At 44.3% G+C, this 15,762-nt stretch overlaps 1 protein-coding gene across 2 annotated transcripts in view; it reads right to left on the bottom strand.

The window, feature by feature from the left end:
* The window catches only part of Cacna2d3 (calcium voltage-gated channel auxiliary subunit alpha2delta 3), an 837,667-nt gene that overhangs the window by 392,114 nt on the left and 429,791 nt on the right, over positions 1–15,762 (bottom strand). For both annotated transcript variants that reach the window (XM_048421249.3, XM_048421250.3), the window contains exons 10-11: positions 15,521–15,610; positions 7,536–7,649 (exon numbers count right to left, since the gene is read on the bottom strand). In XM_048421249.3, the coding sequence (XP_048277206.1) occupies positions 7,536–7,649; positions 15,521–15,610 (204 nt within the window). The remainder of the gene's footprint in view (positions 1–7,535; positions 7,650–15,520; positions 15,611–15,762) is intronic.

Here is a 15,762-nt window from a genome sequence, read left to right as displayed (position 1 = left end):
TTGCCCTTTAGGGGTTAATATTATACTCCTAAAGTTAAATAAAAGATTACCTATTAACCTATTCTTGGTGTGGGTAGAAGAGGAACACAGTGCCTGTGTGTTAGATGTTTCCTCTCCCTCTTCTCCTCCTGCTTTTCTAAGGCCTCCCCTGGGAAGTCGACTGAGTCTGACCTATCACCTCACTGAGGCAGGACCAAGCCCTCCCACCCCGTGTCTAGGCTGAGCAAGGTGTCTCTCCATAGAGAATAGGTTCCACAAGTCAGTTCATGCTTTACAGCTAGCTTCATTATCCACACCACCACAGGCACTGTGTTGTTCTTCTGTCCACACCAAGAGTAAGTTAATAGGTAATCCGTTATTTAACTGTTCCAAGTAAAATATTAACCCCCTAAAGGGCACCATGAAGTTTGTCGGCTTCTGGGTAGACTGGTCCTTCCCTGGTAACATGGATTAAGCAGTGGTTCTCAACCTTCCTAATGTTGTGACCCTTTAATACAGTTCCCCATGTTTTGGTGACCCCCAAATGCAAAATTATTTTGTTGCCACTTCATAGCTATAGTTTTGCCACTGTTATAAATTGTGATGTAAATATCTTATACACAGGATATCTGACATGCAGCCCCCAAGGGAGTCACAGCCCTCAGGTTGAAAACTGCTGGATTTAGAGCAATGTTGTTCTATTGAAGTCCAGGGAGAGCTAAAAGCTTTTTGAATGTCTTCAGTCCCTGTACTGAAATCCAAACTAATGGTCTCATGATATGATGATGGGGGATGTCCTTCTGAATATGTGTTGCTTTTATTGGTTGATGAATAAAGTTGTTTCGGCCAATGACTTAGCAGAGTTAAGCCAGGTGGGAGATCCAAACAGAGATAGAGAGCAAGAGTAGGCAGAGTCAAGGAGACATCATGTAGCTGCAGAAGGGAAAAGATGCCGGAACATGACTGGTAAGTAACAGCCTTGTGGCAATATATTGATTAATGGAAGTGGGTTAATTTAAGATGTAAGAACTATCTAGAAATACACCTGAACCATGGTCAAATAGTGTTGTAATTAATATAGTTTCTGTGTGATTATTCAGGTCTGGGCAACCAGGAGGGGCAGCTGGGAAATGAAAGAGCAATCCCCGTCTACAGCATGAGGCGCGTGAGGAGATGGGTAGGATGGGAAATGTGTAGGGTGGAAAGCCCAGGCACAGCCGTGAGTGTAGGGTAGAATGCCCAGACACAGCCGTGAGTGTAGGGCAGAACGCCCGGGCACAGCCATGGGTGTAGGGTGGAATACCCAGGCACAGCCGTGAGTGTAGGGTAGAATGCCCAGACACAGTCGTGAGTGTAGGGCAGAACACCTAGGCACAGCCGTGAGTGTAGGGTAGAATGCCCAGGCATAGCCATGAATGTAGGGCAGAATGCCTAGGCACAGCCGTGAGTATAGTGTAAAATGCCCAGACACAGTCATGAGTGTAGGACGGAATACCCAGGCACAGCCATGAGTGTAGGGTGGAATGCCTAGGCACATCCACAAGTGTAGGGCAGAACATCCAGGCACATCCATGAGTGTAGGGCTGAACGCCCAAGTGTAGGGTGGAATGCCTGGGCACAGCACATGAGTGTAGGGCGGAACGCCCAGGCACAGCCATGAATGAAGGGCGGAATGCCCAGGCACAGCCGTGAGAGAGCTCATTATTCTCCTCATGCTGCCCTCTGCCATGTGAGGATTCAAGATGGCAGCCTTCCAGACTGGAACCCAGTTCTTCCCACACATGCTGGCCCCGGGTCGTGAACTTCCAGGCTCCTAGATTGTGAGCTATAAGTCACTGTCAATAAAACACTCGGACCATGGCATTTTAATGCAATCCAAATCAACAAGGGAATACCTAGTCTTCTGAATCTTGCCAAAGAGGGAATCTGATTCTTTATAACCTATTCTTTCCATCACTCCACTGACCTGAGAGCCATGGTCTCCTGCCATGTATCCACCCGTCAAACTCCAAGACCATCATGTGTAATGGTTATAAGTCTCAACCTTTCAGGTCCTGGTTCTAGCTCAAGGCCTGCAGACTCCCCCCCACCCCACATTCCTATCCCAAGCATGGTAGCCTGGGTATGAAGCAGCACTGAAGGAATCATGAGGATGGGGACCCATCTCACCGCTAAAAAGCAGGAAGGCCCTGAGCATTCTCGGGCAAGGTCTCCAGCACAGAAAAGCATACTGCGGCTGTATAGATCATTCAAGAAGCAGCCTGGGAGAGGGCAGACCTCCACTGCCATTCTCAGCAGTATCCAGGGTAACACACCATGCAGAGGCATCTCAATGGTGCACAACTACACAACACTTCTCTAATTTCCCCAAAGACTGTTTAAAGCAGGCATGGGCACACAGTCCTAAGGCACCATGGAATAGCTATTTCAGGTTCCGTGGGCCAGTCAGTCTCTGTCACAAGCAAACCAGGGCATCAGCCTTAAGCACTATGAAAGCACTGGGCGTGCACACACTAAAATATCCCTGCCTACTGACTGCAAAACTTGGCCTTCCTATGCCTTTCATCATGGAGTATTTTTGCTTTTACTTAAGTTTTATTCCTTTCTGTGTATATCTATGTGTGTGAGTGTGTGTTTGTGAGTTTTGTATTGTGCATACATGTGTGCATTTGCACATGGAAACCAAAGGAAGAGATCAGGCATCCTGCCTTATTCCTCAGAGATTCTCCAATCTTTGCTGGCATGACCAGCTGATGCAGCCTGCCTGGTTTTTGTTTTGTTTTCAAAGCAGGTGCTAGAGATTTGAACTCAGGACCTCATGCTCATAGAGCAAAAACTCTTTTTCTGCTGAGCCATCTCCTCAACCCATTGTTGCTACTTGTCCTTTTTGCTTGTTTATTTTAATTAAAAAAAAAACGCAAGTTATCCATAGACTATAGCCTGCCAGAGCAGATATTAAGCCAAACGAAGCTTGCGGGGGAGAGGCTGCCAATCCCTTCTGCGTGTCATTTAATTAATCACTTTCTACTGGTCCAAGCAGGATCCCTCCATGTTTTATACTTCAGGGGACTAACAAGTGACAATAAATAATTCTATAACTTTAAGTTAGACAAGCAGCCATGCAATGGTGGAAGAGCCAGGCATTTTCCTACTTTAATGTACACAGCATTGATTTAGAGCAGACCCTGGAACAAGCACCTCTGATGTTACAGAGTTCATGTTTTATTCCAAATCCGTTGGAGCTGGTGTTAAGCCACTAACCAGAGAGTATTAAGCAAAAGTAAATGGTGTCTCATGAATGACTAAAGAGCTCCTCACTTCCACTCTCGGAAATAAGTGCTGGCAGGGGACACATTGCATAGGCAATAACAAGGCTGCCTTCAGAGCTTCCTGGTCAGTCTCCAAGAACGCATTCTCTCTAGCAATGTCCTCAGAGATGTTTCATTACGCAGCTGTCTTAAGCAAGGAGGGCCTAGGTAGATACTAAACAGTGTTTAGATGTGACCATCACAAGTGCTCCCCCAGTCTTTTCCCCCATTTCTTCTGCCTTCTCTTTCTTGAAACCCAGAAGTACAGGTGATGTACTGAGGAGTGGACCCAGAGCTACCCTCAAAGATTAGATACCATATAGGGAGGCCTTGGAGGACACCTGCCAAGCTCCGGTCAAGTGCGGCTTTGCTATTGACCTCCCTGACACCATGTGTAGGACAAGCATTGTAAGTTAGGAAACCCATAGAATTACATGAAATAATGAATTGCTATTTTATGACAATAGATATGGGTTGTTTTGCAGCATAGCTCTGGTAAGTGTTTTTCCTTCCTTTCCCCCTTCTCCTTGCTTCCTATATATTGGTTTTTCTATTGCTGTATAACAAATTACTAAAATCAGAGTGCTTGCTGGCACTGTTTTCGAAGGCTGTAGGTGAGGTGGAGAATGGACTGACTTTTCATCCCAACGCCTGGCCTGCTAAGAGTTCACTGCCAAGGTTACTCACACTATTGAAGGAGATTCCTTTTCCTGTGTCTGAAAAACTGAGAGCCCAGCTTTCTTTGGGGGGTTAGTTGGAGGCCCCTTGTGTCTAAAAGGTATCAATTGATCCATCTGCTTGGGATTCTCAAGTAGCCATCTACTTCATCACACCAGCAACGAGAATCTCTGGTCTCTGCCCTTCTTCGAGGGTTTTCGATTAAACAAGCCCCATCCAGGATAAAGTCTCATTTGATCAGCTCAATTAATTGGAATGGGACAAAAACACCCCTCACCACTAGGAAATTCTACTGGTTAGAAACAGGTCACCGACACTACCCACTGGAAGGTGAAGTGATCACACGGCACATAAGCCCTAAAGAGGTGGGAGACAGAAAGTTACCTAAGGTTCTCTTTGTCAGACCTTTTGCCAGGCTGCAATATGATGCAAGCTGGCAGGATTGTTCAAAATAGGGAACCTGTCTTTATATACTCACCAAAAAATAATGGTTAAAGACACCAACAGAAGCAACTTAAGACTGGACTTCTATGCCCTTAAGTCCTAGGGAGTATGGAGTTTAGAGCTCAGCCTTGTATGTGTTGGTCAGTGATGGACAGTTTTCCAGGGTCTAGGGCAAGAAACACTCTGTATATTGGACTGGACCAAGGAATCAGGCCCTTGCGTAGGTAAAGAGGAGAACAGGAATGGTGAAGACCCAACTCCTTCAACTATTTCTTCTGTGTGAGGCTCCCGTCAAGAGCATCAACTTCAGGCAGAGAAATACTAGGAGTGCTTACTCTCAGATTCCACCCCCATAGTGAGTTCAGAAGCCCCACACAGGCCCTGTGTGGGAACCAGCCCTCACTGCAGCGCTGAGTCTTGCTTACTTCTGAAAACCACTGTTTTATAGGAATTGTGTTCCATTCTGTGAACCATTTTTTTCTCTCTCTTGATGGCGCTTTCTGTTTTAATAGTCTTGAAGATTGCCAATTACTGCGTGTCAGACACAACCCTTCACTAAATCGCTAGTGTTCAGAATAATGGAGAAAGATGACTGCTTAGACCTTCCGTGCCATCTCACTTTACTGAGGTGCTAAATCGTGCCAGGGAGCTAGGCAAATTTATCACCTCTACCCTCATGAGGAAGTTCATAAAAACAGAGAATGCATGAAGATGTGAATGTCGTGAAACTCCACAACGGGCTTGAAGGGCAGGGAGGGGTACACTAGTAATTTCTAATAATAAAAGACCCTCTGACTACAGAAGTCCTTTCTGCTTCTGCTTGACATTCATTTACAGGACCCTTGCTCCAGAGCATCAGGAATATGCCAGCCCAACAGTCAGCACTGCTCATGGGGGAAAGGAAGGCACGCTAAAATCTGTACTTCATCCAAAGACTTAGGGCTTTGCCACTGTCTCTCCCTATGAGCAAGGTCAGAATGTCTCAGTACCAATAATTCTGGGTAGCTGCTTTCACTTCACAACCTCCAATGGAAGAGATTTATAGAGCACAGCACATGCCACACACAATGGATAGAATCCATAAATGCCTCTCAAGGGCCCATCACTTTCTTCTTTTCCTTCAGTATGCTGTGTGATGTCAGGCCACTTGTGAACTTTGTTTCTCTTGTAAAATATCCAGGGCCCTAGTCTCCCTTTCTAGTGCTGGCCTCCGTAATCAGACTTTTCTTTGGACTGTCAGCTACCAAGCCATGACATGGGAACTTATTATTAATTACGAAAGCTTGACCTTAGCTTAGGATTGTTCCCAACTAGCTCTTATAACGTAAATGAAGCAGTTTGTATTCATCTATGTCTGCCATGTGACTCATTACCTCTCTTCAGCATAGTACATCCCACTTTCCCGGACTCTGCCTGCTGAAGTCCACCTCTCTTCTTTCCAGAGTTCCTATCTATTTTGGAAGCCCCACCTAGCCTCTTCTGCCTAGCTATTGGCCATTCAGCTTTTTATTAAACCAATCATTAAACCTAGAATGGTCCTAGGCAGGCAAGATAAAACAGCAACACATCATCCCAGTGTATAAAATGATTATCTCATAACAGGTCTCTCACCTGGCACTCTCTGTCACTGAGCCCTGTTAGTTTATGAGACATGAACAAAGCTGTTAATTCAGACACATACTGTACTGTGTACTGCAGAAGCTCAGAATGTCATCACCCTTCTCCTTCACAGTCTACATACTCATTAGGAATGAACATGGCCTCTGCCTGAAAACCATCGCCCCAATTAAATCTTAGATTCTAGCATCTAAAATCTTGTGTTAAGTCCAAGAGGGAACCTTCCCTCTCATTTGAGGGTTAAGTTCTAAGCCCAGTGTCTCTCACTGGTCACACTCAGACTCATGGTGCAGAGTTCTAGATATTCTCAGTAAACCAAGCACAGTCAGTGTCTCTCTCCCTTCAGAGGTGGTGGTTATTCCCAAGGTTAGGCACCAGTTGGTCCCTTCGGGAACTATATTGTACAGAACACGTGCAGCTTTAATCACCAGATTTATTGCTAAGGTAAGATCCTGTGTGTATCAGAGACCTATACAGGTCATGAATGACAAACGTGACATGGAATGACTTTCCCCGTCATAGTCCTGTAATGTACATGCACCCTGGATAGGGCAGTTGGCAATGGCTACCTTCTGTTTCTTTTTGACAGTGTGTTCAGTTCATTCATGTCTCATAAATCAAAGAGACAAAACAGAGAAAGGAAGATTGACATGGTCTGGATGGTCTCATGCTTCTATACAGTCAAGATCATGCACGGAACAAGAAGACACCCAGTGAGGCCTGCTCTACACGACTTTGTCCTCGGCTAAAATCCTATCCTGTAAAGTGACACAGTGGTTCCCACCCGCCACTTCATTGACACGAGCCTGCTAGTGGACCTTGTTTAAATATGCAGGTTATGAAGACATATTTCCAGAGATCTGAGTGCAGGATAGGGTCCCCCAATTTTTTTTTCTGAGAACTCAGACTAGCTACCAGCTTTCAGGAACCTCTGGATTAGGTTCCTCAAAAATATTAATGTCAGTCATTGATGCTCTAGTGTATGGTTCAAAGGTTAAAAAGCATTGTATTGATTTCACCTGGGACTAAGAAATAATTAGAACAGAGGACAGACAAACTGATGAGCACACAGAACTGGGTCCAAGAATAGAGAGAAGATTCTAGGTAGAGCTGGCCCAAGGAAGTCCTACAGAAGCATGCATAATTGAAGAGATGGCTTCAAGGTCTCTGAATCTTAACATTTTACAAATTCAGGACCTACCAGGTAGCTCTGGCTTCAAGGAAAACAAATTAAAGAGAAAAGCCGCATAACAACAGGAGGTACGCCACAAGGAATTCTTTCACACAACACAGTAAACACATCTTCACAGGTGCCTTCCTTCTCTCAAAAACACTTCCATTTCACGACTACCAAAGTCATGGTATTTGATTCTGGATAACCCACAAACATAGACTGGGAAGCCATAGGTCATTAAAATCTACACGGGACACTTATCTGAGGATGATTGGCGGTTGCAATAAAGACTGATCATGGCTACCACTACACAGACGGCATAATCACCAACTCACCTTTCGGTCTGGCCAGTTGTATTTTGCAAAGATGGTATCGTAGGTGTCCACGGCCCCATCAGTTATGAGCATGATGGCCTGACTGCAGATGCTTCCTTGTCCTGTGTGGTTGAACTGTGGAAAGAAATGTTTAAAATAAGACACATGTCAGAGAGTCTGTGTATGCACAAGACCTCCATGGCATGTGGTCCTCGAAATCCAAGAGCTCATTGCATGCTACCAATACAACCCACAGGAGAAGCTCTGTGCATGGGTTCAAACTAACAGCAACTAACTGCAGAAGTTGGAACTACTGTAGACCAAGGCAGTATGTTTTATTTATTTATTTGTGTGTGTGTGTGTGTGTGTGTGTGTACGCACACGCTTGTGTGTGCGCATGTGTTTGTGTTTGGAGGGGGTTCTAAAACACATGCCTGCAAGCTACCTAAGTTTTCCTACCTGCAAGTTCTACCTTCATCGCTGAACACAAGGCACTGGGGAGTTGGCAAAGGCGCTCACAGAGTACACTGTAAGGGCAGAGAGCTCTGAGAGAGGCAACATAGCTGTCAAAATCTTAATGAGGCTGATCTGAGGGAGTCGAGTAGGTACAGAACATTTATATGTTAAAATCAAAACAAGTTTCAGACAAGACAGATGCTAGGAAAATGATAAGTCACACCCCAAGGTTAAGTACTCATTTTGAACACTGAACTTAAAATGCATGTTTTAGTGTAAAGGATTTGTAATCGCTTGCTAGCATGTGTGGCATGGCGAAAACCCCAGATTGCACTTGTAAGTGGGCAGATGCCAACTGCAGCTTCTACTCTTAGCTAGGGATGGGGAATATGCTTGAAATTCCAGCACTAGGGAAACTGAAGGGCAGCAGGATTGCTGCAAGTTTAAGGTCATCCCGGTCTGTGTTTCCAGGCAAGCCTGGGTTAAGTCTCCATTCCCAAAACAAACAAATAAAACAAAACAAAAATCAAATAACGGGGGCTGGGGTTTGGGTGCCTGGCTTGGTGGTAGAGCACTTCTTGTTGTAAATGTGTCAGGCCACACCACACACAGGCTCTCTCTCTCTCTCTCTCTCTTTCTCTCTCTCTCTCTCTCTCTCTCTCTCTCTCTCTCTCTCTCACACACACACACACACACACACACACACACACAACTCCACGCTTTTCTGGGTAGTAGCTGCAAGTGAGCAGTCATAATTACCAGAGTTGTGTACCCTTACTACGAAGAGGAGGCAAAGAAAAAAAATCTGTAACGAACGTTATTAATGATGCAAGTCAAAATAGCGCCAAGTCTTTAAACACCCCATAATTATATAACACTGCTGAGGCACTGACATACAGAACAGGTTTTTAACCTTCAGAAGAAAATGCTCCCTCTACTATAATCCACTCTTTATTCACTTGCTAACATGAGTGAGTGTTGCTGGGGATGAAATATGCCCAGATCACTTCCTTCCCTTAATTTTGTATTCTCTTTGAAAAGACATAGAAAAACTATGCCATATGCCTGATGATGATGATTCTAAAAAGGAGGAAGCAGAGAAGGGAGTCAGGAAGTGAGTTTTATGAACTGTTCTCAAGGAAGACTTCACAAAGAATGTGATTTTTTTCCCTTTCTTTTTCTTTCTTTGTTAAGATCCTATCTTTATAGCAACGACAAAACCCATCTTGGGGGTGAGTGGGTGTGTGAAGGGATAGAGACTGAATTGAGGCTCAGTGGAAAAGCACTTTGTTAGCCTTTCCCTAGAGGAAGAAGGGCACCTCAGAAAAGAGTGTGTTAAATGTATTGGCCACAGCACTGGGAGAGATTGAAGGATACTCTTAGCCTTGCTGGTTGCTCCATTGTGGCCAAGGGAACAAATAAGACATTCAAATTGAAGATATTAATTCCTAGTCTTTATGTAATTAAAAGTCTGATATGTTTGCCATAAATAATTGAATAGATGTATGTATGGATGTATGGATGGATGGATTGATCAATCGATGGAATTACTCTGAGACTTTTTTAGGATAGAGCAAGCCAATCACCACACATGGAAAGTCATGATACACTGTAAAGTCCTCAATTCTAATCTAGATCCAGATGCATGCCTGAGATGTTCCTTTTCCAGAGCATCCATTTCTACATTTGTAACATGGGAATAACATCCTTACATGGTTGTTATAACAGAGGTTAAATGTTTATTGTGTGCTAGGATAGAAGCTTAAACCTACCAAATCTTTATTGGTCTTGGAGGTTGAAACTATGCTTATCTTCCTTCCTTCCTTTCATAGACAGGAAGGTTGAGGCTCAGAGACATTAGCCAAAGGAGAAATGACTACGGTCCAACAGCTGATACCTGACCACAGGCAGGCCAGCCCCAGCTACCATCTGCACTGGCACAATTTGTTATATGGGAAGTCCTTCTGTATATGTGTTGCTTTTATTGGGTAATGAATAAAGAAGCTGCTTGGACCTATAACAGGGGAGAATAGAGCTAGATGGGAACACTAAACTGAATGCTGGGAGAAAGAAAGTGGAGTCAGAGAGAGACCATGCAGCTGCCAAAGGAGAAAGACACTAGCCACCAGCCAGAACCTTACCGATAGGCCACATTCTCATGGTAATTGACAGATTATTAGAAATGGGTTAATTTAAGATGTGAGAGGTAGCTGGGAATATGCTAGAATCACTGGCTGAACAGTGTTGTAATTAATACAGTTTCTGGGTCATTATTTTGGTCTGGGCAGCTGAGAAATGAACAAGCAGTCTCCGTTTTCAGTCTATACTCTAGGTTTTCAGTAAGGATAGGGAAGTTCCTGAGCAGCTAGTGACTGTCATGATCTCAGAATGTCCTCCAATTGTCCTTGTTTTGGGGGTGTAACCTCTTATGTAGCTATGTGGACAAGTGGTACAGATATGTGAGAGGCATTGCCAAGTGGAAGGTCCCTTTATCCCTGAGATACCTGCCCTCCAAAGAGACCAAGACAGTTCTTGAGAAAGCAAGTAATAAGAGTGAGCATGGCCTTCAGTATCTCTGGCTTCCTGATCCAAGACAAAGACCTCTCATTCTTACATACACTCCTGCTATGATGCCATTATCTGCACCAGGCTCTCACCATTGGTCAACCAGTGGGGCTCCTTACAACCTCCCAGTCTGTGAGGAAGTAACTGAGACACCACTAAGATTCTTTCAGGGTATTGTCTTTCTTCCTTACTTCAGTAAGAAAACAAAACCTCCTATCATGGTCTCCTGGACAGGTTGCTGGGGAAATGGGTAAGGAGGCCATATTCTACACAGTCCTTCCAGTCTTTAAAAAGCCCATAGCAAGTCTCCAAATAAAAGCCATTCCTGCTTCAGGTCATAGAGACTTCAGGGACCAGGGACTGGGACTAATCATGAGACTCATTCAAAAGCATTCTGGAAGAAACATTCCCAATAAAAAGAAAGAAAGGGAGGGAAAAGAAGGTTTCTGAGTACTGTGGCTTGGAAGTCAGGACCCCCCAGGAGCTATTCATTATAAAGCCAACCCTTTCCTCTCAGGCAGGGCACCCTTGCATATCATCTGAAGCAATGCAGAGTTGGAGGATTTTGAGGACTGCATTTGAATTCAAATGCTTTGATGAGTAATATCTCTTCTCTTCATATTTGTCTAGAACATTTTTTTTCATTGACTAGGGAGCCTGAGGAAAGTGTTTTCCACAATAATAGCACTGACAAGGGCCTGGTGATGAACCACAATTAGCTCCCTGATTCATCAGTTAGCAGCGAAACTTTCAATGCATCCTGACATTTCGAGCATTTGGTTGTGATTAACAGTCTTTGAAATGTCACTGAATTTTATTTAATTGGCTAAGAAAAATTTTTAAAAGGTAATCACTGCAAAGATCACATTCATTGCCAAAAAAGATAATTGCAGTTGTCACATGACAAGGTAGATGCTAACTACTGTGGCAAACCGGTTCTGTGTTCTTTATGGAGTCTAATGAATGGAGGAGAGATCAAAAACTGGAGAGGGCTTAGAAGTTTATTTCAATGCTCTTTTCAAAGCCATGAGTATCAATGATCACAAGCCTTTAAGTTATCTGAGAAAATACCAAAACTGAAATGTTGGTAATTGCACGACAGAATAAATTCCATTTAATTATTGCAACCTCTGAGCCATTCTAAGCTCCACCCAGTCAGTCTTAATGTGTATGTGGATAAGTCTCTCTCCTCTCTCTCTCTCTCTCTCTCTCTCTCTCTCTCTCTCTCTCTCTCTGTGTGTGTGTGTGTGTGTGTGTGTGTGTAAAAGCTTTTTAATTTTAGAGACGCTTGCAAAGTCAGACATAACACATAGGAAGAGAATTCTATCACTTAAAGGCCACATGGATGAAGTGGAAAATAGATAAAGCCTCATTTTCATGGAAGATTAACCATCTCTGTGTTTGTATAAGAATTTAGCTGTTGAAAAGCCCAAAGGAGAGAGATGGGGAGAAATGTTTCTCTATTAGATGAATGTGTACTCAGACAAATACGGTGCCAGCTGCTAGCCAAGGTCCAGCATGGGCATTTGGCAGCCTCCACTGGAGCTGTTTCCCACTCTCCAGGATTGATGAGCAATCCATTTGGAGTCTGACTGGCCAGACTCTATAGGGTTTCTATAGGCATATGGATCGGTAGAAGGTTTCACTGTTTAAGATAAGGGGAGCCAATAGGATGGCTCAGTGGGTAAAAGGTACTTACTTGTCACCAAGTCTGATCACCTTAGTTCAATCTCCCAAATTCACATGGTGAAAGAGGGAACAGACAAGCTTACGCTGGCCTCCACAATTACACACACATACATTCATACTCACATACTTGTGATAAAAGAATTACTAACAAAGATTTGAGCAGGGTTAAAGGCACACATATTGGCATTTCATCTGGATGTTAGTGGTCTCTGGCACCGTGCACACAATATTTTGGAGAATATAAAAGGTGTTATGCCCAAACATATGTTTAGTGGACCTCGACTACAAGATGTTAATATTAAGTTTATGATATGATATAAAGTATTATGTGAGCCCAGACATCTAAGTACCAAAATAAGCAACACATTTCTCTACCCTACAGACTTCTTCTAGCATTTAAAATATATAAATGCAGTGGCCCTTCTTGCAAAAATATATTTAAGTTTTGAAGTGAAGAACAAATATGTGTGAGTACATTGCCAATATCCAGGATGAGGGTAGCTCCCCAGCTGGCACACCACCCTCTGTTGAAGATTTTGGTAGCTCAGCATTTATCTGGCTGTATCACTGGCTCAGGAACGTTTGAAGCCAAAACTGATGAATGAAGGGGACAAGTAGGGAAAACAATTAAAACAAATGTTCCAGGGAAAGAAACGGGAGAGGGGATGGATGGGAGGCCATGCGAGGGGCGAGGCTGTCTCTGAGAAAAAGCTAGAGCTGTTTTGAGGCAGGATAGAAAGACTTGGAGTTCAGGGTGTGTAGGCCCATATTCTATATGGCATGGCAAGCCACCAAGCCATAGGCCACACCTGAGATGGGTCACGTATCCTGCCAGGCAGGCTGTCCCTAACCTAACAAAAGGTCAAGATATTTTGTCCCTTTCTTTGTAATAGCATACAGAGCAGACAGGTAGTTGTGGACATGACAAAAGGCCACTTAATGGTTACCTAGGAGACAGAATGCTAATGTATTTCACCCTCAGTTAAGTTTTGGTATAAAGACTGTTTAGAGAATAAGCGGAGGGAATTCTTTAGGATGTGAACTCAAGATATCATGAGGGATCTCTGGGAATCTCCCTCCCGATGAAACCATGTGAGTCATGTCTTTATTCCCATCTCCTCCACGCTGGTTCAGAGAGAGATAGTTTATATTGGGGTCTGGTTTAGAGAAATAATTGAGGGTCTGGGTTAGCACCAGACCCGACAGGGGTGTGGAAGAAGGGATCCCCGAGACTAAAGTTTAGTCAAAGCCTTCACCTGCTGAGGATCAGGAATTCCAGCATGGTTGGTAAGACTTGCTATAAAGGTGCTGGTAGGGAGGCATTATGTATTTTATATGAAAATATTTTCTAATAAGGAAACTAAAACAGCAACGAACAATGCCTAGGCTTATAGGCAAGTGCAGTATGACCTTATTCCTATCCAGGACACTTTCTGGAAATTCCACAAACAATTCTATAAGCGTTTGTTTACAGCATAAACACCCTAACTTCTCTTATGTTTTTGTTTTATCAACTGCAATCATCTCAGGTGCATCTCTGGCGTTAAAAAGGGATCTCATTTGGATTCTTAGCCGTATATGTCTCACTCTTTCCTAGAGTGCCTCTCTTCCTCCCAGTGTGACTCTCCCATCTGCCATGGGGAAGCCGCTGCAGTAACCCATAGCGTATCTTGACCTGGAGTCCTAGCCATGAAAGAAGCAGGACAATGCAGGGATGGCCAAGTCTGGTAAAGGTAATGGGATCTCACTGGAGGCATAGTTCTCGAGAGCTGTCACCCAGGTGGGGATGGGGCTCCTTGGTAGGAAACTGCCCTTGGAATTGCATGTGCAGCTGGAAATAACTCCAGCAGGAAATTGTTTACCATGTTGGACCTGGATAGAATCCTTTCTCTGGTCTGTGCACACCCTATTTAGGGTAAACAGCCATTTCCTTATGTGTCTCCAGGAAAAGTCACATGTTTGCCTTCATAGATAAGAAGAGCGGAGCTGAGAAACCCTTATTCAGTACCACACAGAGGTTCTCCCTGCTCAGTCAGCCTGACTCCAGAGGACCACAAAGCAATTAGTCCCCTAACTCGCTCCTCTACCACCAAGAGCAGGGAAGCAAGGATGAGCCGTGGGGAAGACTTCCAACAAGAGGCTGAGCTCAGAGTAGTTCTTGAGATAAAAAGACGGAGCTTCCAAATTAGGACAAGTCTTTCAGCATCACTTCTTAGAGACTGATAACTCGGGACTGCTGGGACTGACAGCTCTGGGGTTTGAAAAGTCACCTGCCTGGGTCCAAACCAATGTGAAGAAGCAGCTGACCCTCTGCCCAGGTCAGGGGGTTTCTAAGCTATTAATATGCAATTAACTAAGGTGTACTCTCTAACCCATGAACTGTGTGTGTGTGTGTGTGTGTGTGTGTGTGTGTGTGTGTGTGTCTGTGTGTGCCTGTGTGTCTGTGTAAGAGAGAAGGGGGCAAGGAGAGAGGTGGGGGAGGGGAGGAAGGAAAGAGAGGGAAGGAGAGGGGGGTGGGGAGGAAGGAGACTGACTCCAGGAGCTCACTGTGTAGCTGAAGATGATTTTGAACTTCTGATCCCAACTGCCTCCATCTCCCAACTGCTAAGATTATGGGTGTATGCCACCATACACAATTTACATATTACTTTTACATATTGCTAGCGTGTAAACCCAGGACTTTGTGTGTGCTAGACCAACACTTTACTGAATGCATGAACTCTTGTATATATGTTAATCACCTGTAGCTTACAGATTCTGAAAATGAGGCAAGAGAGGCTGGCTTTGGGTTTATACTGGAGAAAATGGCTAGCCACTTCGTTCCATATTTTTGTACCACGGCAAGAGGAAAAGACACTGGCTCAGGATTGAAACCACAGTGGCTTTCTTTGTGCGAAATGTCATTGATGAAAGAATCTCTAGGTGTTATTCCAACCTTTGACCCAAGAGTCAGTGTACCTTTGGGGGTATAAAAACCCCAAATCTAGACTGGGATTTTACTGAGTGGCAAAGTAAAATCAAGCAAAGCCCAGGCCTAGAATCCAGACTAATTATCTACCACCCACATGCTGTGCATTACCAAGCGACTCATCACCCAGACCCTTCATTTGCTCATGTGCAGAATGACAATAGCCTGCCCTGCAGAGCTGACACCCTGATCCAGACGTAGGTGCCATTCTGGTTTGCTCCTGTTGCTCTCAGAGCACCTCAGGATTGAAAATAACCCTGACCGAGATTTTCTACAAACCCCATCTATTGTCCTAAGCCTGAGCAAGGTAGGTCAAAGAGGTCCTTACATCACTGAGTATGTTGAAGGCTTCGTTCAGAGCGATGTCCAGCATTCCGATTCCTTTGGCGAAAAGCTTGTCCAAATGCTCCCTGAAGTGCTGAAAGGACAAAGCATAAAATCCGTTAGGACTCTGCATGCCTCCCCGCATCATGGAACCTGCTACCAGCTCATCCCCAGCTCTGCCACCACTCTCCGCACTGCTTCGGGAGGCTCAGTATGGATGTCACCCTCTTTGTATCTTAAGAGGCT

This window comes from Myodes glareolus, chromosome 5 (genome assembly GCF_982192425.1).
Source record: "Myodes glareolus chromosome 5, mMyoGla1.1, whole genome shotgun sequence".
Taxonomy (NCBI): Eukaryota; Metazoa; Chordata; class Mammalia; order Rodentia; family Cricetidae; genus Myodes; species Myodes glareolus.
This window is presented reverse-complemented; position numbering and strand designations above follow the sequence as displayed.